The 26250-nt window shown below is 39.7% G+C and overlaps 1 protein-coding gene across 1 annotated transcript in view; it reads right to left on the bottom strand.

Moving 5' to 3' along the window:
* LOC126198320 (spermatogenesis-associated protein 22) overlaps positions 1-13072 on the bottom strand; it is a 136481-nt gene extending 123409 nt beyond the window's left edge. Inside the window, exon 1 of the mRNA XM_049934711.1 lies at positions 12970-13072. Within this exon, the coding sequence (XP_049790668.1) occupies positions 12970-13021 (52 nt within the window). The 5' untranslated portion in view covers positions 13022-13072. The remainder of the gene's footprint in view (positions 1-12969) is intronic.
* Between the last annotated feature and the right edge of the window lie 13178 nt (positions 13073-26250).

Genomic DNA, 26250 nt, shown 5'->3' with positions numbered 1-26250 from the left:
GATGACACTGCGGTTGGATGGTCCAGGTAGGCCACTCATGGCCTGTAGACGAAGTGCTAAATATTTTATTATATTGTTAATGAACAAATAACTGGCATTTTCAATGGTTCCCTTGAAAGGGCACAGCTGATTTTCTTCCCCATTCTTCCCAATCCGATGGGACCAATGGCCTCACTGTTTGTTGATGAGTTATGGCAGCAGATGACCAATGTGAGTGCCTCTGCCAACAGCATGACATCACCTGCAGCACCTCTCCTGGGATCTTGACCATATCGGTTGCATCACAGACAACAGGAAAACCATGGCCTGGTCAGATAAGCCCCGATTTCAGTTGGCAAGAGCTGACAGTAGGGTTCGGGTGTGGCACAGACTACATGAAGCAACGGACCCAAGCTGTCAACAAGGCACTGTCCAAGCTGGTGATGGCTCAATAATGGTGTGGGCTGTGTTTACATGGAATGGCCTAGGTCCTCTGCTCCAACTGAACTGATTGTTAACTGGAAATGCCTGTGTTTGGCTACTTGGAGACCATTTGCAGCCATTCGTGGACTTTATATTCCCATACAACAATGAAATTTTTATGGATGACAATGTGCCAGGCCACAAACTGTCCACAACTTTCACAACTGGTTTGCAGGACATTCTGGATAATGCAAACGAATGATCTGGCCATGAATCCCATGAATCCCATCGAACACTTATGGGACATAATCAACAGATCAGTTCATGGTTGACATCCTGCGGGGGCAACACTTTCGCAGTTGTGGACTGCTATAGAGGCAGCATGGCTCAATATTTCTGCAGGGGACTTCTGATTCCTTGAGTCAATGCCATGTTGTGTTGCTGCACTCTGCCAGGCAAAAGAATATCCAACACTATATTAGGAGGTATTCCGAGACTTTTATCACCTCAGTGTGTACAGGGTGCAGCACAGGAACTCACTTATTTGAAATACATACGACACAGTGGCAGTTACTTATTGCCGTGTGGGGTTGAGCACATTTGAAATGGCAGAACCTAACTTTTTTTTTTTAGGTTAGTTTAGTAGCGATCATGCAGTGGATGAGAGAGAAGCACATGTTTGCTGCGGCAACTTACTCTTCCAACGGCCATTCACTCACCGCAACCAAGTGCGCATTCAGAGAACTGTTCAACAACGCGCTGCAGGTTGTGTTCCTGATCAAAAATCGATTTTTATATGTATGAACATGTTCATGGATACTGGTAGTGTGTATGAAAAGAAACCAGGACCTTCCAGAACTACCAGGACACCAGAAAACATAAAGAAAGTAAGGTTGGCGATTTTGAACTCCCCCAAGTGATCTGCATGCAAACATGCAGCTGCACCGGGAGGTGAATTTTTCATGATGACCTGAAATTTCATCCATACAAACTGGCAGTCATTCACACAGTTAATCCACACAATTTTGTTTCACAAAAAAATGCATGTGATGCCTTGAACGAAAACCTACCTCATGACTGGATGCGTGAATAAACAAACCATACAATATCGGAGTGACATGAACCCCTGAGAATTTCAGGACTAGCTCCTGCATATAGAACATGTGACTATTTTGAGGACATTATCCCAAATTGGCATTATTAGCCCACGGTTTTTCACAAAGAACGACAGGATAGCTGCGGTCACTCCTGAATGTTATGTCCAGATTATTGACGAGTTTTTTCTTCCCAAACTTGAAGAAATGGATGTGGGGAAGGCCTGGATCCAACAGACAGCACCACAGCACACATGGCACTTCCACAACCATCTCATCTCTTTGAGGTGTGATCTTCAGTGGCTGGCACATGTGCACATTTAGTCTCCTGTGGCTCTCCTTATGGGGCTATCTTAAATCCTTGACGTATGTCAATCATCCAGAAACCCTGACTGAGCACTAGACCATCACACCAAATGCAAATTCTGTCATGCTTTCTGCTGCCTCAAGGCGCTGCTTCTCTCTCAAGCTATGACTGGTGTTCACTAGGTGGGAGTGACACCATTTTTACAACTTAACTGTTATTCATCATAATTCAGGCAATTTGTACACAATATTTATAAATGACAATATTATGAAAAGGGTAGTTGCTACTCACCATATAGGAGAGAAGCTGAGTTGCAAATGGAAACAACTAAAAGTCTGTCAAATGAAGCTTTTAGTCAAACAGGCCTTCATCACAATTAGGCAACACACACACACACACACACACACACACACACACACACACACACACACACACACACTCACTCACTCCACGCAAAAGCAACTCACACACACATGAGCACAGTCTCTGGCTGCCAGATAAAATACCTACAGCAGTTTCTGAGATTAGCCTGCACTTACAGACAGACATGAAGAGGCAACTTAAATCTGTATATAACTAGCAACTTGGCCCAGATTCAAACACATAGCATTAATTCTCTATGGCCGCAAGACGTGACTGGTATATGGACCACGAATTATTCCCAGAACAACATTAAGTAAGCGAATATCATCACTTTCATATAGCTTATGTGATGTAAACAGGGCATGGCAAGGAAACTGGAGCCATGAATATTATGTTTTCCGTATAGAATGAGCATCTGGAGTGGCATCTCACAGCAATGATGGGAGCACACTGTAATGTAAGGAACCAATGTAAATACTGTATGTGAATCATGAGTTATGTGTGTGTTGGTGATTTAATATGTACTGGAGGTTGGCTAAGGTGACACAATAAAAGAAAAAAGAAAAATAACATGCATGATGTACACATTTAGGTCATGTTACAGCACACTTCACAAGAAGTGGCTTCTTGTGAAGCTTAGTATGCACTGTGATGCGCTGTTGAGACTCATTGCCACAATTCTTTGTCATGAACTCCTTATGGCCAACTTCTTCACAGTGTCACACAATCGTGTCTAAATATAGGTTTGATTCAATGAAAGCAGAAAATCAAAGTTGAATCATCTCTTGCACTACTGAAATAATATACTACACGTAAAAAAAAAGCAAAGTTGCTACAGTGGTTTTTCGGAAAACTGTTATCACACGACTGCAGGGAATCTATTGGTTAAAAATATTTTATTATTTCAAATTGTATGTATTTTAACTAAAGTTCAGTCTTGATCACAACACTTATGTCTCAATAACATAGGATGGTAGGCGGAGCTCTCCTCAGCTGCTACGAAGTCTACTACCATCCTCCAAGGAAGCCATGGGTCTGAAGATGGTTATATAAATATAACCGAAACCAGTCACCTATGTTATTGAGACATAAGTGTTGTGATCAAGACTGAACTTTAGTTAAAATATAATAATCTATTGATCACTGTATTCCAAAAATGTTTACCAAAATTGCAAATTGTATGTCTCTCGTCTCATGAGGCGGTTATCTTTTATTAGAATATCTGAAAGTTGAGTAACTCACTGCCCAGTGTTCAAAGAATTCGCTGATTGTGGATGTTAATGTGAGGGAAGCAGCATCTAGCTGCCTGAAATTGTCGTATTTTGAAATGTTTCACAAATGGAGATTCGTTTACCAGTGTTCTGCATAATTTGAAAGTGTACAAACAAATAATATCTTTCACACCATATGCAGAGAATTACTTTTGCATTTACGTTTGACTCATGGAAAGCAGAAAGCTGAAAGTTGAGTCATATACTGCACTCCTGTCAAATATTCTTCACATAAAAGAAAGCAAATCTGCAACTCATTTTCATTTTACTTAATGTATAGCTTTCATTCAAAATAATTCAGGCAGCTTGTACAAAATATTTATAAATTATATACAAACTCATGAATCTGTATATCTATTAGTGAAAACTGGATCAAAATCCCTACAGTAGTTTCTGAGATTAGTCTGCACCTAGAGACAAACACAAAGAGGCAACTTGAAATTATATACAATAAGCAACCCGGCCTGGCATAGCATGGGTAGCATTACGTACATATGGCCAGACGACTTGACTGGTGTATGGACCATGAATTATTCACTAAACAACATTAATTAAGTGAATATTATTACTTTCATGTACATTATGTGATCAAAAGTCTCCAGACACCTGGCTGAAAATGACTTACAAGTTTGTGGCATCCTCCATCAGTAATGCTGGAATTAAATATGGTGTTGGCCCACCCTTAGCCTTGATGACAACTTCCACTCTCACAGACATATGTTCAATCAAATGCTGGAAGGTTTCTTGGGCACTGGCAGCCCATTCTTCACGGAGTGCTGCACTGAGGAGAGGTATCAATGTCGGTCGATGAGACCTGGCAAAAAGTCGGCATTCCAAAACATCCCAAAGGTGTTCTATAGGATTCAGGTCTGGACTCTGTCCAGGCCATTCCATTACAGGGATGTTATTGTCATGTAACCACTCCGCCACAGGCCATGCATTATGAACAGGTGCTCAATCGTGTTGAAAGATGCAATCACCATTCCCGAATTGCTCTTCAACAGTGGGAAGCAACAAGTTGCTTAAAACATCAATGTCGGCCTGTGCTGTGATAGTGCCACGCAAAACAACAAGGTGTGCCAGCACCCTCGATGAAAAACATGACCACATGATAACACCACCGCCTTCTAATTTTACTATTGGCACAACACACGCTGGCAGATGACATTCATCACGCATCCGCCATACCCACACCATGCTATCAGATCGCCACATTGTGTACCATCATTCGTCACTCCACACGACATTTTCCCACTGTTCAATCACCCAATGTTTATGCTCCTTACACCAAGCGAGGCGTCATTTGGCATTTACTGGCGTGATGTGTGGCTTATGAGCAGCCGCTCGACCATGAAAATCAAGTTTTCTCACCTCCAGCCTAACTGTCATAGTACTTGCAGTGTATCCTGATGCAGTTTGGAATTCCTGTGTGATGGTCTGGATAGATGTCTGCCTGTTACACAGTACAATCCTCTTCAGCTGTTGGTGGTGTCTGTCAGTCAACAGACGAGGTCGGCCTGTGCGCTTTTGTGCTGTACGTTTCCCTTCATGTTTCCACTTCGCTATCACATTGGAAACATGGACCTAGGGATGTTTAGGAGTGTGGAAATCTCACGTACAGACGTATGACACAAGTGACACCCAATCACCTGACCACATTCGAAGTTCATGAGTTCCGCAGAGCGCCCCATTCTGCTCTCTCACGATGTCTAATGACTACTGAGGTCGCTGATATGGAGTACCTGGCAGTAGGTGGCAGCACAATGCACCTAATATGAAAAACGTATGTTTTTGAGGGTTTCCGGATACTTTTGACCACATAGTGTAACTTATGCGATGAAAGCAGCACATGGCAGAAAAGTTGTCTTGAAGCATGAATGTTATGTGTTCCATCAGACTTGGCATCTAGAGTGACATCTCATGGCAATGATGGAAGCACATTGTAATGTAAGGAATATGTTTACAACCAATGTAAATACTGTATGTGAATCATGAGTTATGTGATTCAGTAATTATCGGAAGCTGGCAGAGGTGGCACAAATAAAAGAAAAAAGAAAAATAATCTCCATTACATACACAACGAGGTCATGTCACAGCACACTTCTTATGAAGCTTAGTAAGCACTGTGATGCAATGTTGAGACTCATTGCCACAATTCTTTGTTGTGGACTCTTTACGACCAACATCACTGTGTCACGCAGAGAATTGCGTCCAAATCTAGGTTTGATTCACAGAAAGCAGAAAGCTCTAAGTCAAGTCATCCCCTGCACTGCTGCAAGGATATACTGCATGTAAACAAAACAAAGTTGCTAAAGTGGTTTTTCAGAAAACTTCTTATTTGAAGCATAAAAAATAAAAGGATTTGCACATTTTTCGCTATGCAATTGTTATTAAATGACTGCAGCAAATCTACTGTTAAAAATATTTGATTATTTCAAATTGTAAGTCTTACACCCCCCCCCCCCCCCCCATGAACCATGGACCTTGCCCCGTTGGTGGGGAGGCTTGCGTGCCTCAACGATACAGATAGCCATACTGTAGGTGCAACCACAATGGAGGGGTATCTGTTGAGAGGCCAGACCAACATGTGGTTCCTGAAGAGGGGCAGCAGCCTTTTCAGAAGTTGTAGGGGCAACAGTCTGGATGATTGACTGATCTGGCCTTGTAACACTAACCAAAATGGCCTTGCTGTTCTGGTACTGCGAACGGCTGAAAGCAAGGGGAAACTGCAGCCGTAATTTTTCCTGAGGGCATCCAGCTTTACTGTATGATTAAATGATGATGGCGTCCTCTTGGGTAAAATATTCCGGAGGTAAAATAGTCCCCCATTAGGATCTCCGGGCGGGGACTACTCAAGAGAACGTTGTTATCAGGAAAAAGAAAACTGGCATTTTACGGATCGGAATGGAACGTCGGATCCCTTAATCGGGCAGGTAGGTTAGAAAATTTATAAAGGGAAATGGATAGGTTAAAGTTAGATATAGTGGGAATTAGTGAAGTTCGGTGGCAGGAGGTACAAGACTTTTGGTCAGGTGAATACAGGGTTATAAATACAAGGTAGGTTGAAGTTGCCTCCGACTAATATAGCATGATCTGGGTACTTCTGCGATACAGAATGTAGACTCCCTTTGAATGATTCTAGAACTGTCATGGTGGAACCTGGTGGCCGGTAATAACACCCCACAATTAACTTTATTTTCCCTAGCCCTCTTAAATGTGTCCAGATAACTTCACAATCACACTCTACTTAGACCTCAGTAGACACAATATTTTTGTCAACTGCAATGAAGACACCACCTCCTACGGCGTCTAATCTGTCTTTCCGATACACGTTCCAACCCTCACTAAATATTTCAGAACTTCCTATCTCACGGTTCAGCCAGGTCTCTGTCCCGAGAATAATTTGCGCGCCACACGCTTCCTGGAGGGCAGTGAATTCAGGAACTTTATTCCGAACACTCTGAAAATTTATTGCTAATATCCTGATAGCTGAAGTGTCTTTACACTGAGCATGTCCTGATTTCCCGGCCTGCACGTCGACTGGTGAATGTTCATCAGGACACCTTGCACTACTGCCTAGCCTAAAAAACCCCCATGTTCACACCACAAGTACTCTGCTACCTGAGTAGCCGCTTCCTTTGTGTAGAGCACCCCTGACCTATCTAGAGGTGTCCTACAATTCCCCACCCAATGCTAAATTGGTGATCCCTTGATGCCACAGAATATGTCCTACCAACTGATACCTTCTTCTAGTCAAATTGTGCCACAAATTTCCCTTCTTCCCAGTTTTAGACAATACCTCCTCATTAGTTATGTGATCTACACACAAAATATTTAGGCCTTGAAAAAATTAACTTTTTTTGACACCTCGTATGTCTTTTCATGTCTGCCATTCTCAAAATGTCCTAAATTTAGTATTTGATTCAAAGGCAGCCATTTTAAAAATCAAATACCACACCAACGCAACTTTTTCATGCAAAATAGCTAAGTATTGAAGAAAGAAACTTTTTGACACCTCATTTGCTTTCCTGGCATTTTCTGTTCACAAAAGACTTAAATTCAGAATTTGATTTGAAGTAATGTTTTGACAGTAAAATATCACACCAATGTAACTTTTTATGCACAAAATAGGTAGGAATTGAAGAGATAAACTTTTTGGTACATCGTTTACATAGCTAACAGCAGCTGCTCACAAACATCTTGATTTTAGCTCCAATCACTAATTAATTTTTTCTCTGTTGCCCTGATTATTTTCAAGCAATTAAATATTTTTTTGTACTACTACACCTCACACTAGTCACTCTGATACCTCATTTGTTCACTGCCCACTCTTCTTTTGACTATGAAAATTCGGACAATAATTTTTCTTCAAATCACTAATTATTTTTTAATTACTCTTATTACTTTCAAGCAAATAAACCCTTTTTTGCAAAACCAGACCTCATTGTTGGTCAATTTAATACCACATTAGTCCATTTCCCACACTTCATTTGGCAACAAAAATTTGTAAAATAACCCATTCTGTAATTTACGGGGAGTTTTGTTTTCACTCTGCTCAAACACCTGGCCAAAAAATAGAGATTGGCAGCATGGAAAAGAAAGTAGCACTGCAAACATTAAAACAATAGGGTTCTCAAGTTCACCAGCCATACATCCAGGAAAGAACTTTGAACCCTCCAGATCGATGTAAGTATTATAATCTCAAACTTTTCACAGTTGATGCCTTTACTGAGAAGCAAATGTCATTTGATAAAAATTACGGTACAACTTGACTCAATCCAAATCCCTGAATGCTCACCAAAGGATTTGCTTCATATGATCAGTGAATGAATGAATGACTTTATCAGGGATTTACTTAGGGCTTAATACGATGTATGGCTGAATGAATGTGGCAGACATTCCATACAACACTGTAATTTCACCCATTAAAGCAGGAGGTGTGGCCTGCATCTGTAAACAGGGTTCTTTGTCAACACAATCAAGGAAGCGTGCCACAGTCAATATAAAATCCATAACAAACCACCTTATCTCCATGTCCAAGACAAAAAATTTAACAGAGGACTGAACGTAAATTGCTAAAGAGAAATGAGCGACTCAGAGACATAACCTGTTGTTGTCTGGTTGGCCTTCCTCCTTAGCATGGTACAGCAAGGCATTGCAAATGTAACTAGATGCTATGTCTGCAGCTACCTAACACTGGAGTCCCTATCTGTCACTCTTGTTTTGCATAAACAGAATGAAACTGCAGCTTACTTAGCTTGTAGTAACTGCTCAATTGTAATATTTTTACCAGGGCAGTAAGAGTGGTGGCAGCTTTGCACACACTTGTTCCATATTTCAGACACAGGAGTGGGTTTGTCAGCAGGTATACGTTGAGCTTGGGACGAATCCTCATCAAAGTGGAGGAATATAGTAAGTTAGTGGAATATGTCTCTTGTCATTTCATCCCTGACAAAATTAGGCCCCCAAAGAGCATGACCAAAGGTCATTCATGGAAACAGCTCTAGCACACAAATCACCTGCAGCATACATGATACCAATCATTGCTTTACCCCTCCAAAATACAGTACAAGTAGTATTTTATTATTATTATTTATTTATTTCATTCCAAGCATTTGAACCTTTGTGTTTTGATATACACCAATGATTCATCAAAAATAAGTGAGGAGGTCAGAAGGCACTGGTGATGGAGTGACCCACTCGGTGGAGGCACATGCAGTGGGCCTCCTTTCTGCTTCAGCACTTTCAGATCAGGCTTTCTTCCATATTAGCAGTCTTCCATTCTGTTCCATCTCTAACAGTCAGTTTCACTATCATGCCAGTTGCTTCCTGAGACAGTAGTTTGAAATAAGATGGGGAGTCATCTATCGATGGTAACTCCTTCTCAGTCTCACTATTTCCATTATCAGTTGTCTCTAACACAAAATTGCCATCTGAATCTGATGTGTCGCTTTCTGATTCGCTACCTAAGTTCTCCAGAGCACACAAAATAGTTTCATTAGTAAGACCACACTGACGCAAAATAACTACTGAGACATGTAAAAACAGCAACACACAAAACTCCACCTTAAAGTTATATTACAACATTCAGCACCAGAAAACTTTCCAACAGTAAGTATATCACCATTTGAAGCTGTGATGGTTGACCAAAGCAAGAGGAAATGCAGGTATTTTTGTAAATATGAGACCTCCCATTGTTCTAGGTATACATCATAAAATTTTCATGAAATTGCGAAAATTCATCGAATTGCACTACTCTGTTGCCAAAAGTAGAAGAAATGAGAAGTCACAAACGTATGGTGGAAAGATGTTAAAAATGGAATTCATTATTGTGGAAATAAAGATTTATAGGGGTCTTCTGACCCCTTTTACTGTTCTAGTGTTAAATTTGTATTCAATGTTAGCAAATTACCCTTTTTCAGAAAAGCTTTTCTCGAATTTTCTGCCCTCTCTAGTTCGATCACTCTGAGAGCAAATCTGATCGAGGCCTACTACTTTTAGTGTCTCATTTCCTATTCTAATTTCCTTAGCATGGTCTGATTTAATTTGAATGTATTCCTTTACTCTTGTTTCACTTTTGATGATATTCATCTTATGCTTCTTTTGAAGTCACTAGCCATTCCATTCAACTTATCTTCCACTTTTTCACCATCTCTGACAGAATTACAATGTCGTTGTTAAAACTCAACGTTTGTATTCCTTCTTCCTGTACTTCAACTCCTTTTCTAAATGTCTCCTTGGTTTTCTTTACTGCTTACTTAATATACAGACTGAATAGCATTGAAGACAGGCTCCTCCTCTCAATTATTGCTTCTCTTTGATGTTCAGCTTTTATAAATGAAGTCTTGTTTCTGCACAAGTTTTAGATAATCTTTCAGTCCTTGTATTTCATCCCATATTTCAAATATGTAGTTTTTTTCCAGTCAACATTATCAATAGCTTTCTGTAAATCTACAAAAGCTATAAACAGAGGTTTATCTTTCTATAATCTATATTCTAAGGTAAGCTGAACATACACTATTGTCTCCATTGTTCCTCCATTTCTCTGAAATCCAAACTTATCATCCTTGATGTTGGCTTCTCTATGTCTTTCAATTATTCTGTAAATAATATGTGTCAGAATTTTGTCATCATTACTTATTAAACTGATTGTTTGGTAGTACTCACATCTGTCAGCACTGACCTTCTTTGGAATTACACATATGCTTCATTTTATGTATGAACACTAACATGTATTTCTGTTTCCCTTCTGCCAGTGTTACTTCCATAGAACAATACATTATGATTCATTTAACACTATTTGGGACAAAGGATTATCTAATTACCAAATAGTGGATAAGAGCCAACAGCAGCCAAGTGAAAAGTTAGATGTTCATTCACACGCTTTTGGAAGTAGGTCTGCCATTACATAGAAGGTAGCAGAGAGGGCACAGCAAATAAATATTATAAAAGTAATGCCTGGAAGAAAAAGTCCTACCATATCCAAGAAAAACAGTACATGTTATGGATGAAAGGAATTTAAAGAAATATTTAGAAGTGATCAATAAGATCTGCAACTGGAGTAACATGACATTAGAAATACAAAACGGTTGCTGTAAAAGGTCTTAATGACTGACTAGGCCTACTGATAACATGTTGAGTAAATTCTAAAAACTCCATTATGTCCTAATTATGTAGACTCATACTCTTCCACTGCTTCTCAAAATTAGGTGACCAAGTGATATGAGATGTAAATGTTGGACTCTCAATACTTGTTTTGAAAAATGAGAGCCAACTCACAACCAAACTTCCACCTTCCAGCTCACCCTAGAACTTGCTACAGATCAGTCTGTCACCACAATCTACATTCCAAAAACTAATATAAACAGAAAAAAATATTGTCAGTGTTCTGTTCTCTTTCTGTCTACACATGTATGATGTCACATGGCAGATCATTATTACATTAAACAACAATGCAAACATCCTGCATTGGTAGGTTCAGAGAGAGATAGGCAGATCACACATAACCTAAGTTAAACTTGTCTGAAGATACAAGGTGGTAAGGTCAAGAAAAGGCAACAAAGAGACTAGAAATATAATTAATGTTAATAACAAGATGACAGTCATGAGGAAGTTACTGATAGTGAACAGCAAACAGGCAACAATGGACCACATAATTTTCTAGTGTGAATGACTTTAATACTTATTTTTAAAATACAAGCAAGCATATAAGCAACAGACCTAAAGCTAGCAGTAATAACAGTGACATATTACCAGCAGTGATTCTGTTTCCCTCTTTCTTTTGCCTCTTACAGAGGACTTATACAAAAATAATTAGAATATTTAACTCACAGTATTCAATACCATAGAAGGCAAATAATATTACATTATTAGGAACTATGATGCTGTTATTATTCAGCCACTGTCCATTTATGTACAAGACCATTGTCAACTCACACTTTTCCAATTATTGAAAGGGCAGAAAGCTGAATCCATTATTCATGTACAAGAAGAAATAAGTTGCAGCAGATTATTGCTCTGTTTCCATTATTCATGTACAAGAAGAAATAAGTTGCAACAGATCATTGCTCTGTTTCACAATTACCTAGTTTATAACTATGAGGTAATTATAGCTGTTAATGCATAAGCAATTAGAACATCAAAGGCTATCCACTGAGACACTGGATTCTTTGACACACTGTAAGCAGCAAATTTGTGGACTGTACAGGTAGAAAAATCGGATCTATAAGAGAGTGCAATTTCTGTATTATTTAAGGTTTTACAATAAATTGCCTCAAGAAAGCAAGTCAATAGTCACCTTTTAAGCTCATAAACCGCCATAACCACACAGCCAAAGCCAATGTTTTTATGTCTTCTTCAGGAAACAACTTATAAATTTTTACGAAAATATGTTAGTAAGTAAAATTTCATAACACTTTTAGATATTTATCCTGACTGCGTTATTGCAGGTAAAACTGTCTACAGATTTAAGTCTTATGGGCATGGAGAAACTCCGACCATTTCCGGGTGTTAAAATCTTAAATAAAAAACATTCTCAAGTAAATGTTTGACTGACATAATGTACAGCAATTCTTTATAATTAAAAATATCATCAGCACTTGCTTCGCTTATAACTGGAATGAGCGCAAATGAAATATTAATCCGCCTACCAGTACCGAAAATGTGCCACTTATGAAAGTTGGTCGACCTTCCATTCATACTACGGTACTCTTGACCCTTTTCATATCTGTATTATCTTCACAAATACAAAAGTAAGCCAATACGAATTAGACCATATACAATAAGACTCAATTTCGCAACGTCCTATCAATTTCAAAAGACCGAAATTCGTGTAGTCTAATGACTACTCAAGTTCTACATCGTTTCAATCTCTCTTGCCACAAACGCAACGTGAGCACTGGTGTATTTTGACAAATAAAATAGCATAAGGTCTTAATTCGTGAAATGACTTGAAATTTACGCTTGGTGATAATTGTATTAAACACTAGCAAACACATTTTTCTTCTTTTTTAATATCATAAATATTTATTACCTTGCCTAAAGTAATTGCCTGGTGACTGATTTGAAGGAAAATTAAAAGTCATAATTGATTTCTAGTTCTTCTTTACAACAATCAGATTCGTCCTCAATTCGATTTTCCCGCCTATCGTACAAATGTCAGGATCCGACTTCGTACATATCTTTTCACCATCTTTGCTTTTGTAGCAACCTGAAAGAACACAATCGAAACACACTGTTCACATTTCTTTCTTAATTCCTGTTTCCTTAGAAAATAGATTAAAAATTGAACTAGTAACATGTATAGAAAGATTTTTCTGCGTCATACATTTATAAATATTGCCTACTTATATTTTTGCATCTCAACAATGCCAAAATTGTTTCAGATTCATCAGCGTACCGGCAAATACAGAAAAATATTTCTAGTAATTGGTTTCCTAGAAGTAATATTCTCTTCTTCCTTAAAACCGAACATAAGTGCGGAAGGAACGATTAATATATTGAACAACGGCCCCCACATACCAGCAGCGATAGGCCACAAGCAATCGGTCGCACGCCTAGACCCCCCACACACACAAGCAATTTGCCATGCAATTTCTACCATTCAGTTAGTGCCACCGAAGTTAGTGTCCAGACACTCATGGACAAGACAGGAATTGAAACTGAGAGTTGCAAAGCAAAACCAAAAATACTTAACTCTGTTTTCCTATGTTCCTTTACAAAGGAAAACACCTTAGTATTGTCCCATTTTAATTCCCGTACCACTGAAAAGATGAGCGAAATTGGCATTAGTGTCAGTGTCGCTGAGAAACAAATAAAATCGTTAAAACTGAACATAGAACCGGTCCCAAAGGAATCCCTGTCAGACTCTGTACCCAATTTATGGCTGAGTTAGCCATTTCTTTAACTATGGTCTTTCGTAGATCTCTCGAACAAAAACGGTCCCCATTATATGGAAGAAAGCACAAGTCACAACTGATTGTGACAATGTTGCAGAAGTGATCCACAAGATTGCCGTCCAATATCCTTGACATCAGTTTATTGCTAAATCTTAGGGCATATTTTCAGCTCAAACACAATTATTTATCTCGAACAGAACGACCTCTTCCATGCTAACCAATGAGGCTTTCGAAAACACAGATCGTGTGAAACCCAATTCGCATTTTTCTCATATGACAATCGTTCAAGGCAGTAATGTAGATGCAGTATTTCTCGATTTCAGAAAAGCATTTGACTCAGTAACACACTTACGTTTATTATCAAAAGTACGGTCATATGGGCTATCAGACCACATTTGTGACTGTATTGAGGGTTTCTTCATAGGGGGTACACAGTATGTTGTCCTGAATGTAGAGTCATCGACCAATGTAGAAGTAAGTTAGAGTGTACCCCAGTGAAGTATGTTGTGTCGCATGCTGTTCATGTTGTACATCAAAGGCCTTGTGGCAATATTAACAGTAACCTCAGACCGTTTGCAGATGATGCAGTTATCCATAATGAGGTACAGTCTGAGCTGCACAGATATTCAGTCAGACCTTGTTAAGATTTCAAAGTGATGAAAAGATTGGCAACTTGATTTAAGTGTTCAGAAATGAAAATTTGTGTACTCCACAAAATCAACATTGTATCCTATGAATACAACATCGGCATCCCCTGCTTTCTTGAGCGTCTAGAGCATATGTTTCAGCTGGCAGAGAAGCAACTGACGCATTCCCTCCTAGCTTACTTTTGGAAGTTTTGAAACACTCCCAAGGAATTACAGAGTGTTTGTGTATGAAGCCGTTATCGTGCTGCTTAAAGCCTGTAGGAATGCTCCTTCTGAAAGTTGATGCAGTAGGTGAACACGAGCAGTTATAAAGCACACTCCATTAATGATCATAAACACAAGCAATACAATTTCAGCACACAGTACATAGTACAAAAGGCGCCATTAAAACAACACAAAGAAAATTGTATGACAGATATATCACGCCTCACTGTTGCAATCAGTTGTTGATTACTATCTGATAGATCAGCCTATGACATTTAAAAAAGAAAAAACTAGAGCTCCAGGCATTCATGAGCACCAGTGCTTGATTATGCATCAAGGCCATGTCTTTGTTGATGGAAATTCCTCTGTATGTGGCTGCGGAGTCCCAGGGCCAGTGTTGGAGCTGCTGTCACCCACACTGACTGTCAGTGGTGTGCAGACTGCCAGAACAACCCATGCCTGAGATGAGAGGAGGGCGATTGCCATGTCCTCTTTCTCCATGTCCAGATGAGCTTGCTTAAGTCATTTGACAGACACCACCTCATGTCACCTGTTCCAGAGAAACATAAATGTGTGTGGCCCCATTGTATCACTTCAAATACTTCTTGTAAGGTAACGACATTGGTGATCAAACAGCATCATCTCGAAGCATCATCTCGAAGCCACATCAGCTGAACAGGTCCTTGTGGACAAACATGGGTTTGTCTCTGGGAGGCTCGCAAGCCATTAGTTGAAGGAGGCTCACAGTCTCATGGAACTGTCTGCCAAACTCTGAAATCGTCTGTGTTGGTGGGACAACTGCTGACTTGTCCAAGACCAATTCGGTACATAGATGTAATGTTTTGCCATTAACCAATTGTGCTGCCATATCTTTCACATCTTTGAAGGATGATTGCAATCCTAACAACACCGTCAATAAAGCCACTGTCCATGTAACTTCCTTGCATATAGCGCTGCCTTCATGGTGTCATGGACTCTTACCTCCATCCCATGGCAACCAAATAACAGTAGCCATTGGAGAATGATAGTGCCTGACAAGATCCATGAACTCTATTGTAAGTGTTATGATGGATCCTTCTGGTCCTGGCATGTGCCTGCCCATTTTGCATCTCTGACAACACTCTCGCAGTATTGTGCCCATTTATGGTAGTCTTTGTTGATTCTAGGCCACACCACCCTTTTAGTCAGCAGCCATGTTGTAGCCTGTACCCTCAAATGTGCCAGGCTATGGAACACTTCAAAAACGCCGTGCCGAAAAATTCTCATCTCAAAACTCATGTCATGCCATGTGTGACATCGCACTGCACAGTTAAACTGCCTGTTGATGTCTCCATATGCTTCATGTTCAAACAGGACTGACCTTGCTCCTACAGGGCCCATATCTCCGTGTTGAATGTTCTTGCTTATGTTCCATGGTACACCCTTCACTCTTGTAAAAAATCTTGACACGCAGTCAGCGACTATGTTTTTGCAGCCACTGATGTGGTACACGTCCACTGTAAATTGTGATATGAAAACCACATGTCTAATCAACCTGGACGGGCTGTCAGGTGATTCTTTCTTGAATACAGCCATGATTGTTGTGTGGTCCGTATATAATACATCATGATCGCTCTAGCTTCGAGTGAATACCTGAAGTGTCGGACTGCTGCATACAGTTGCCTGTCAAAGGCATTTCAAGACCTCTGAGAATCTGTAAGTACCTGTGAAAAAATGGTAAAGGTTTCCAGGTGACCTCGACAAATTTCTGGAGTACGACCCCACAGCCACCTGAACGGAGTCAATTATGAGAGCCAACAGTGCCTGAAACCACATATGTGCCAGCAGTATCACCCAACAGGCACATTCCTTCACTTTTTTTAAAGACTGCCACCTGTTCCAGACTACAAGATACCGTCTCTGATCCCACCATGTTTTTAACTTTGACCAGATTTATTAAAAGTACCAGCAGTGTTTTGGTTAAGGTATCTTCTAATGTCTTTGAATGTTTTCAGGCTGGGAACATACTAAATGGCTATTACTCATTCTGCAAGAGATGTGAGTCCTTCTGCTGACACCTCGAAACTTAGGAATTTCTCTTTGGCCTGACCAAAAACACACATTTCTGTTGACTATAATACCAGTAGGCCGTAGGCGCGCAAAAACGTGCTAAACACGTTTTTTTTAATGTTGGTCTCTTGACTGAGAAAAGGCTAAGATGTCCTCTGTATAACAGGATAAGCGCTCGAGTCCACAGAGCACCTGGTGAATTAAACGCTGCCTTGTTTGGGCAGCGTTTTGTTGAACCCAAATGGTATGTAACAATATTCAAATTAGACAAAGGTTGTGGTGATTGCCTTATAATCCAAGTCACATGGTGCCACCAGAATCTGAGAGTATGTGCAAACTCAGTCAATAACAGAACTGAACTGTTTACATCCATAACACATGATATAGGGGACCAGTCTGGGGCCATCATTGAATTTAACACCTGTTAATCGCCTCACAGCCTCCACGTGCCATCACATTTCCGCATAATGTGCAGTGGTCAAGCACACTGGCTTTCTGAAGGCCTAGTCATTAGCTCATAGTTCTGTCTGTCCATGTCTTTTTTTGCTGGTGTAAACTTCTCAGGTATGAGACAGCGCATTTTAGCTGCCATCAGTTGACCTGACATTGTGCATATGAAATGCCTGAATTATGCTGAATTGTCGCATCAGTCTCTGCCATAGAAGAAATGGCTGGAAATTCATTCAGAATGTGGTGCCATTCTTCATCACTACAGTTGCCTTTTGTAGTCGTCCTCTCTTGACATCCATGAGGAGGCCGAAAAAGTGCAAAAAAAATCTGCTCCCAGGAAGGGCTCAGAGGCGATCGCAACACAAAAGTTCTATGTTAAGTGTTCTTGTAAACCAACATCTAATGCCATATTCTTTTTACTACATGCTTCTGTTGTCGAATTATTCGGAGTGGTTAAATGGAAAGGTGTCGCCATGTCATCTGGGTGAAACAAGTCTCTCAGCAACAGAATAATATCTGATCCTGTATCGATCAAGAAGTCCTTCCCTGACTGTCTATGCTTCACAGATTGTCGCACTGTGATATTTGTAAATCCGACTTTAAGATGTTGCCCCTCACGCTCAAAGTTACTCTCTGTTGGATTGTAGCTGTAAGATTGCAACTCTTTAGATCTAAAATTCTTGCATCTGGGTGTGAATGTAATATAGTGTCATCGCATGTGCTCTAACTTCCTGCCTGGGATGGGCTCAAACTTATGACGCTGCCCTTGTGTCATTTCCTGCATGTTAAATATATTTAACGCCTGGTATTTTCCTCTGGTGCTGTTGTCACTGACTTCAAGGACATGTACCCACTTGAACAGTTTTATGATTGAAAAACGAAGATCTTACATGTCCGTCACAGACGTCTTCTTGCTCTGCGCATCTGGATGCGTACAGCCGAAAATATCGTTTGCAAAGGATCCCTGTGACTCCAACACGGTAAGCACGGTAGTGGAGGGTGGGGGAGAGCGACTGAGAAATCTTGTGTGATGATCTGCTGCGCTCTTTACAGCTTGTTGAACAAGTTTGGGTACAGACACAGAGCTGTGCAAATGCTTGTCTTATTCCCTAACCACTGATTGAATCGACACTAGCGATTTTTTTTCCTTTCGTAGCCTGTCGTCGTATTTGCCGGTGCCAACCAGTGGATTCTAACACATGCCGCTTGTTTTGAAGGGCTGCCATTTACATGGACAGAACCTCAATACTTTCTGCCTGCTGCTCAGTAGTGGAAACCACTGCTCCCACTTCGATGTTTGTTCTGGGGCTGCTGCACATGCCCATCTCTGAAATGCTTGGTTTGTGGCCTTCAGCTGGAGTGATTCTGGCGACAGCGCCGCCAGCTTTCAATTCTAAGTACGCCAAGCACCCTCAGCCTTTTCTACAAACATTTGAAGCGGGATGTCTTTGTCTGCAGCCAAAATTATTCTCATGTTTTCTGGTAGTCTCTTATGCCAATGTATGTGCAAAGGCTGCTCACGGCGCAGCAAATATGGTTCTGCTAGTGAATGGAGTTCGCACAGACATTGACAGGGTGTCTTGTCACCCAAATCTTTGCGAACCATTAACCTCTTTAGTCTGTTTTTGGATGTTGGGAGAACTGTTTAATTAAGCAGCCCTTAGGCACCGCGTAACTGCAAGAAATTAAAAGCTCCTCTGCTAGAATCATTTATGGCTAGCTGAGGTTTAGTATGATACAATGGAGCTGCACTTTCTCATTGTGAATGTCTTATTGGCAAAAAATGATCTCTGTGTGCAGAAACCAAAGTTTAGGTCTGGATGTCCAGAACAGCGACAATTTGATGTGCTCTTTGGCCCTACCTTGTGCTGTTGACGGTTGCAATTCGGCTTAGGGCGTCAGAAGTACCTGATCCACCAGCTTGGAGCCGTTGTCCTCCTGTTTTAGTCTGTTGTTGCGTTGTGGAGTCGTCATTTTTTGTCAGAGCCAGGGTACTAATGTAGGAATGCCCCTTGTGAAAGTAGATACAGTAGGCAGGCACCAATAGTTATAAAGCACACTCCTTGCACAGGATAGACTACCATGGAGAACTGTGACAAACATATTATCAACATTACATTATATTAATACTTATTTCATAGATCATGGATATGACATTTTTTTGTGAGGTGGAATGTGTCAGCTTGATGCAAGTGTTTTATTTACACAATATAACTATTTCCTACTTCACATCTATTTTTTTTTTACAATTGCTACTTCATAACTAAAAGTTCATCTATTGAGTAGGAGTTTCATTCAGAAATTCTTTTAATTCATTTTTAAATGCTGGTTGGCTATCTGTCAGATTTTTAATGCTATTTGGTAGATGACCAAAGATTTTTGAGGCAGCATAATTCACTCCTTTCTGCGCCAAAGACAGACTTAACACAGAATAGAGGAGATCATCCTTTCTTCTAGAGTTGAAGCTATGCATTAAGCTATTATTTTTTAATTGGGATGAATTATTAATAACAAATTTCATAAGTGAATATATGTATTGTGCAGACACTGTGAATATCTTGACATCCTCCAATAAATGTCTGCAAGGTGATCTTGGGTGGGCTCCATTTATTATTCTGATCACATACTTTTGTGCAATGAATACTTTTTCTCTTAATGATGAATTAACCTGAAATATGATGCTACTTAATAATTTTCTGAAAGACATTATTTACAATTTCCACAGGTAATTCTTATTTGTTGGTTGTACAACTACACTTGTATCATCAGTAAAAAGAACTGGCTTTGCATCTTCATGAATATAGTGTGGCAAGTCATAAATATATATTAATAACAGCAAGGGACCCAAGACTAAACTCTGTGGGACACCGTTCTTGATACCTTCCCAGTTAGAGGACTCTTCTGATTTTTGTGGACTATCTGTACTATTAATTTCGATCTTCTACATTCTTCCAGTAAATACAAATTAAACCCTTTGTGAACTGTCCCAATCACACAACAATACTTAAGCTTATCTAGAAGAATTTCATGAATCACACAGTCAAAAAGATTTAAGAGATCACAAAAAATGCTAATTGGTAATGTTTAGTTATTCAAAGCATTTAATATTTGATCAGTGAAAGCATATATAGCGCATTTTGTTTTGAAAAGCCTTTCTGAATATCAAACTGATATTTTGTTATTAGGCCAACTTCATTTTTACACATATGTGAAGCTACTCTTGAATACATCACTTTTTCAAGAATTTTGGATAAAGCTGAGAGATATGAGATTGGATGGTAGTTGTTAGCATCATGCCTATCCCCGTTTTTATGCAATGATTTAACAACAGCATATTTCAGTCTATTCAGAAAAATGTCCTGTTTTAGTGAGCTACTACATATGTTGCTGAGTATCCAACTTAACTGTTGGGTACCAGCTTTTAGTACTCTGTTAGAAGTGCCATCAATTCCATGTGAGCTTTTACTTTTGAGTGAATTTATTAGTTTCCTAAATTCAGCAGGAGAGGTGGGTTGAATTTCAATTTTAGCAAATTGCATAGGTATTGCCTCTTGCATATAAAGCCCTGCATTTTCTTATGGACAGCTGGATCCTATGTTCTCTACAACATTTAAAAAATGATTATTCAAAATATTTTCTACTTCTGACCTTTTGTTAACAATTTTTTCATTGAGTTTGATAGAAATACAGTCTCCCTGTGCACTTGGTTGCCCTGTTTCCCTTTTAACAATATTTCAAAACGTTTTAATATTATTATCAAACGTGTTAATCTCAGACATAATTCCAGTTGGAAGATAGGAGACAAGGTACTGGCAGCAGTGAAGCTGTGATGATGGGGTGTGAGTTGTGCTTGGGTAGCTCAGATGGTAGAGCACTTGCCCGCGAAAGGCAAAGGCCCCAAGTTCGAGTCTTGGTCCGGCACACAGTTTTAATCTGCCAGGAAGTTTCATATCAGCGCACACTCCGCTGCAGAGTGAAAATATCATTCTCGAAACATCCCCCAGGTTGTGGCTAAGCCACGTCTCCGCAGTATCCTTTCTTTCAGGAGTGCTAGTTCTGCAAGTTTGCAGGAGAGCTCCTGTAAAGTTTGGAAGGTGGGAGACGAGCTACCGACAGAATTGAAGCTGTGAGGACGGGGTGTGAGTCGTGCTTGGGTCGCCCAGATGGTAGAGCACTTGCCCACAAAAGGCAAACGTCCCAAGTTCGAGTCACGGTCTGGAACACAGTTTTAATCTGCCAGGAAGTTTCATAATGCACATACTTCTGGAGTTTTAAATAACTTTTCTTAATACAGTGCATTATTTTCTACAATGTTTGACTGTTTCTGGATCATTAATCCTTCTAATTATAGGATATATTTCTCTTCTCTGTTTACAAGATATTTTTATTCCTTTAGTAAGGCATGGCCTTTTAGATGGTTCCTTACAATTATGTTTCACTATTTTCTTAGGAAAACTGTTTTCCAATTTACTCACAAAGGTACCACGAAATAGGTTAAATTTTAAATTAGAATCATGTTCCCTGTACACTTCATCCCAGTCTAACTGTTGCATGCTTTCCCTAAAATTTGCAATTGTTAGATCATTGATTGAACACACTATTCTAAAGGACTGTTTTGCATTAGTGTATGGAGCTACGTCATATACTGTAACTAGCTGTGCATCATGATCAGAAAGACCATTCTTATCAGGAAAAGTATTTATTTGATTAAATGTATCCTTGTCTATGAATATATTATTTATCAGGGTGCTGCTTTCCTGTACTACTCAAGTATGATAGTCAACAACTGATGTCAAATCGAAAGAACCAAATAATACTTCAAGGTCATGCTTTCTGCCAGACTCCATCAGAAACTCTACATTGAAACCCCACAAATATTTGACATAATTCTGGGTGTATATAGAGCTACCTATAGCTTGGTTCCAGAACGAAAACATCCTGATTCTATTTTAAATGTGTTATGGCCAAAGAAAATTAGGATGCATCTTCCTTGTACTCCTTTGTTTTTGGGTTTTACAACATTCAAAATTAAGCAGTCTTACACTAAAAATTAAATACAAAATAAATTTGAATCATGCTGCATTCCTAATATTTAAGCTTTCCTATCTAATATTCCTTGCCCTTGGAAGATTTTCGGGTCTGAAATATTGTTTGTAATGTTGAAAAATAACTGATTAAGATAAAGATATACAAGGCAATCCTTCATAGCAAAATTAACATTCTTTGATAGTACCTTCAGTGATGTTTCAAATGCGTGTACCTTATACTCAGAATTCTTACAAACCTAGTTAAATCTGGAGCATTAGACAAGGAAAATCTCACGGACTACCGAAATAAACAATTCAATGCGACATTCTGAAAATTTTTACTCAGAGCTTTGTTTGTCACAACTCATACAAATCCAAAATTGTCCTTGCAAAGATTGCTGTACAGTGTGTATATCTACACAAGACTAACAACAGTGTACTGCATTGTTAACAAATTCGCTTCTATACAAGACTTCAGTGGGTACTGATACTTTAATTATGGAAAGTATGAAAGCCAAGAAAATTCACAAAATGCACATAGGCCAGTTAATATTGAAATACACTACTGGCCATCATAATTGCTACACCACGAAGATGACGTGCTACAGACGCGGAATTTAACCGACAGGAAGAAGATGCTGTGATATGCAAATAGCTTTTCAGAGCATTCACACAAGGTTGGAGCCGGTGGCTCATGACATTAGGAAAGTTTCCAACCGATTTCTCATACACAAACAGCAGTTGACCGGCGTTGCCTGGTGAAACGCTGTTGTGATGCCTCGTGTAAGGAGGAGAAACGCGTACCATCACGTTTCTGACTTTGATAAAGGTCGGATTGTAGCCTATCGTGATTGCGGTTTATCGTATCGCGACACTGCTGCTCGCGTTGGTCGCGATCCAATGACTGTTAGCAGAATATGGAATCAGTGGGTTCAGGAGGCTAGTACGGAACGCCATGCTGGATCCCAATGGCCTCGTATCACTAGCAGTCGAGATGACAAGCAACTTATCCACATGGCTGTAAAGGATCGTGCAGCCACGTCTCGATACCTCAGTCAACAGATGGGGACGTTTGCAAGACGACAACCATCTGCACGAACAGTTCGACGACGTTTGCAGCAGCATGGACCATCAGCTCAGAGACCATGGCTGTGGTTACCCTTGACGCTGCATCACAGACACGAGCGCTTGCGGTGGTGTACTCAACGACGAACCTGGGTGCACGAATGGCAAAACCTCGTTTTTTCGGATGAGTCCAGGTTCTGTTTACTGCATCATGATGGTCGCATCCGTGTTTGGCGACATCGCGGTGAACGCACATTGGAAGCGTGTATTCCTCATCGCCATACTGGCGTATCACCCGGCGTGATGGTATGGGGTGCCATTGGTTACACGTCTCGGTCGCCTCTTGTTCGCATTGACGGCACTTTGGACAGTGGACGTTACATTTCAGATGTGTTACGACCCGTGGCTCTATCCTTCATTCGATCCCTGCGAAACCCTACATTTCAGCAGGATAATGCACGACCGCATGTTGCAGTTCCTGTACGGGCCTTTCTGGATATAGAAAATGTTCGACTGCTGCCCTGGCCAGCACATTCTCCAGATCTCTCACCAATTGAAAACGTCTGATCAATGGTGGCCGAGCAATGGCTCGTCACAATACGCGAGTCACTACTCTTGATGCACTGTGATATTGTGTTGAATCTGCATGGGCAGCTGTACCTGTACACGCCATCCAAGCTCTGTTTGACCCAATGCCCAGGCGTATCAAGGCTGTTATTACTGCCAAAGCTGGTTGTTCTGGGTACTGATTCCTCAGGATTTATGCACCCAAATTGCGTGAAAATGTAATCACATGTCAGTTCTAGTATAATATATTTTTTTCCAATGAATACCCATTTATCATCTGCATTTCTTCTTGGTGTAGCAATTTTAATGGACAATAGTGTACTCGACTGGATATATCAGTTAAAGTTAGTTAGCTTAATGTACTAGGATAAAGGTACAAGTGGAAATGAAGTAAATAAATTACTTTCTTTCTTTATTAAAAACACTTTAATTTTCATATCACCATAAAAACCTGATGCATTACTCATTTTTATAAGGCGAATTTCCCAAATAGCTCTATAAATCATGATGTGAACCAAGAGAAGATCTATTTAATTCTTACAGACTGAGTCAACACATAAAGTCAACATGTCAAAGTCAGGTGCTGATTCCACTGTCTAAAAAGAAAATCTTTTTTTCTCTTTCTGGAAAAATACATTGTGATCCCAGTTGTACTTCGAGTGCTGAATTCAAAACTGTTTTTAGTATTTTTCTGTCAGGGATAGTTTATGACCAATCGCATTTTTATTTCTCTTTTCTGTTTTTGATATAGTGCATCCAACATGATGTGAAATTCGATAAACAAATTTACATTTTTATGATCTTATAAGTTCATTACATTTATGGATGGTGAGATCTAACATATAACACAGCAATATTTGTGTATAAGCTTTGCAGCAATTATTTGGCATGATAAATTACAGAAAATTGACAAAAAAGTAAGCCACTTTATTGTAATGCACATCACTTCTTTCTCTTGTATTATAAATCTTTTCCAGAATAATCTCCTAATATGGAAGGTACCCATTTCCCTTCATAACGCGTTTCTATGGTAGAAATGTCTTTATGGAATCGTTCGCCATGTTCAACCAATATCTCACTACAACCCTCTGTCAAGTACTCCAGATGAGAGTCAATCATATATACCTTCAAGACACATTGCACCCCTATCTTGATATGCTTTGATCATGACATTCACCATTGCTTTGTAGTTTGTAGCTTTTATTCTTCTGAGGAAGTTTTCTGATATCATCTTGAAACAGTCCAATGCTGTCTTTTCTTTGTCAGTTAAACGTGCTTCAAAATTTGCATCTTTCTGCAGTTCTTTGATTTGTGGACCCACAAATACACCTTCCTTTATTTTTGCAGCTGAAGGACAGGGGAATCTGGTAGCTATATATGGAAACCCACTGCCTGTTTGATCCATGGCCATTACAAATTGTTTTATAGGCCTACTTTGATGTGGAGTGGTGGAAGTAGTATATCTTCAGGAGCTACCAGACTTTCAGGTTGTACATTCTTTTCGCTCACTTTCCATCTCCGTCTAGTCCATTTCTTTTTCATATAGTGAGAATTTCTGTCTCAACTATCCCACGCGCAAAGAAAACACGCATACTTCGTGTGGCTTTGTTGCATTCCTAGTACCATAGCAATTATTCTGAAATCTGCACATATTTTCTATTTGTACCCATTGTACTGTAATGAATTTAGCATCCTTTGTACGAATTAGTAATTCTCTTTGGTCAAGCTGGGTTAAGTTACTGGAACAGAGGGTATTTTATTTCCGTTATGGAGCAAAAAATCATCGAGACTTGTTTTCGATGCATCTATGAAAGGTCTCCACTTCTGTGAACTATAGGTAAAGTTCAGCACTTTGGTTAGGCCAGTAATCTCATTGAAAAATGTCAGTGCTCCATCAGTTGCAAAATAGGTACTAAAGGCATGTATTATGTGCCTGAACATGTTGATTTAATATTTTGGTACATTATACTCTCGTAATCTTGAATCAAGTAGCTGCACCTTTTGTTTACTTAGCCCTAGATTGCGTACTAAATCATTTAAATCTGCTTGTGTTAACAAATGTGGCGATGTCTCACTTGTGCAGTGATATAAAGGTTGATCCTCTGTGATTTCTTCAGTACTACTCACTTCACTATCACTCCGAATTTGACCTGGAGCTCTTGAAGGTACTGGAAGGCCGTCAGAATTCTGCACCAGCATTCTCACTGAATGCAGGTTTGGGTAAACAATATGCCTCTTCGATTTTTTGTTTGTAAAATCCTGAATTTTTGTTAGACACAAATAACAATCAGTAACGTGGCCCTTGGGCTCTCTCCACGCCATGAGCACAGCGAACAATGCCACATTCTCTTTACCTTTCCACCACTGAGTTAGTTTGCAGTAACACGTAACACAACAGAAATGTGGT

The sequence above is a fragment of the Schistocerca nitens genome, chromosome 1 (genome assembly GCF_023898315.1).
Source record: "Schistocerca nitens isolate TAMUIC-IGC-003100 chromosome 1, iqSchNite1.1, whole genome shotgun sequence".
In the NCBI taxonomy this organism is placed as follows: Eukaryota; Metazoa; Arthropoda; class Insecta; order Orthoptera; family Acrididae; genus Schistocerca; species Schistocerca nitens.
This window is presented reverse-complemented; position numbering and strand designations above follow the sequence as displayed.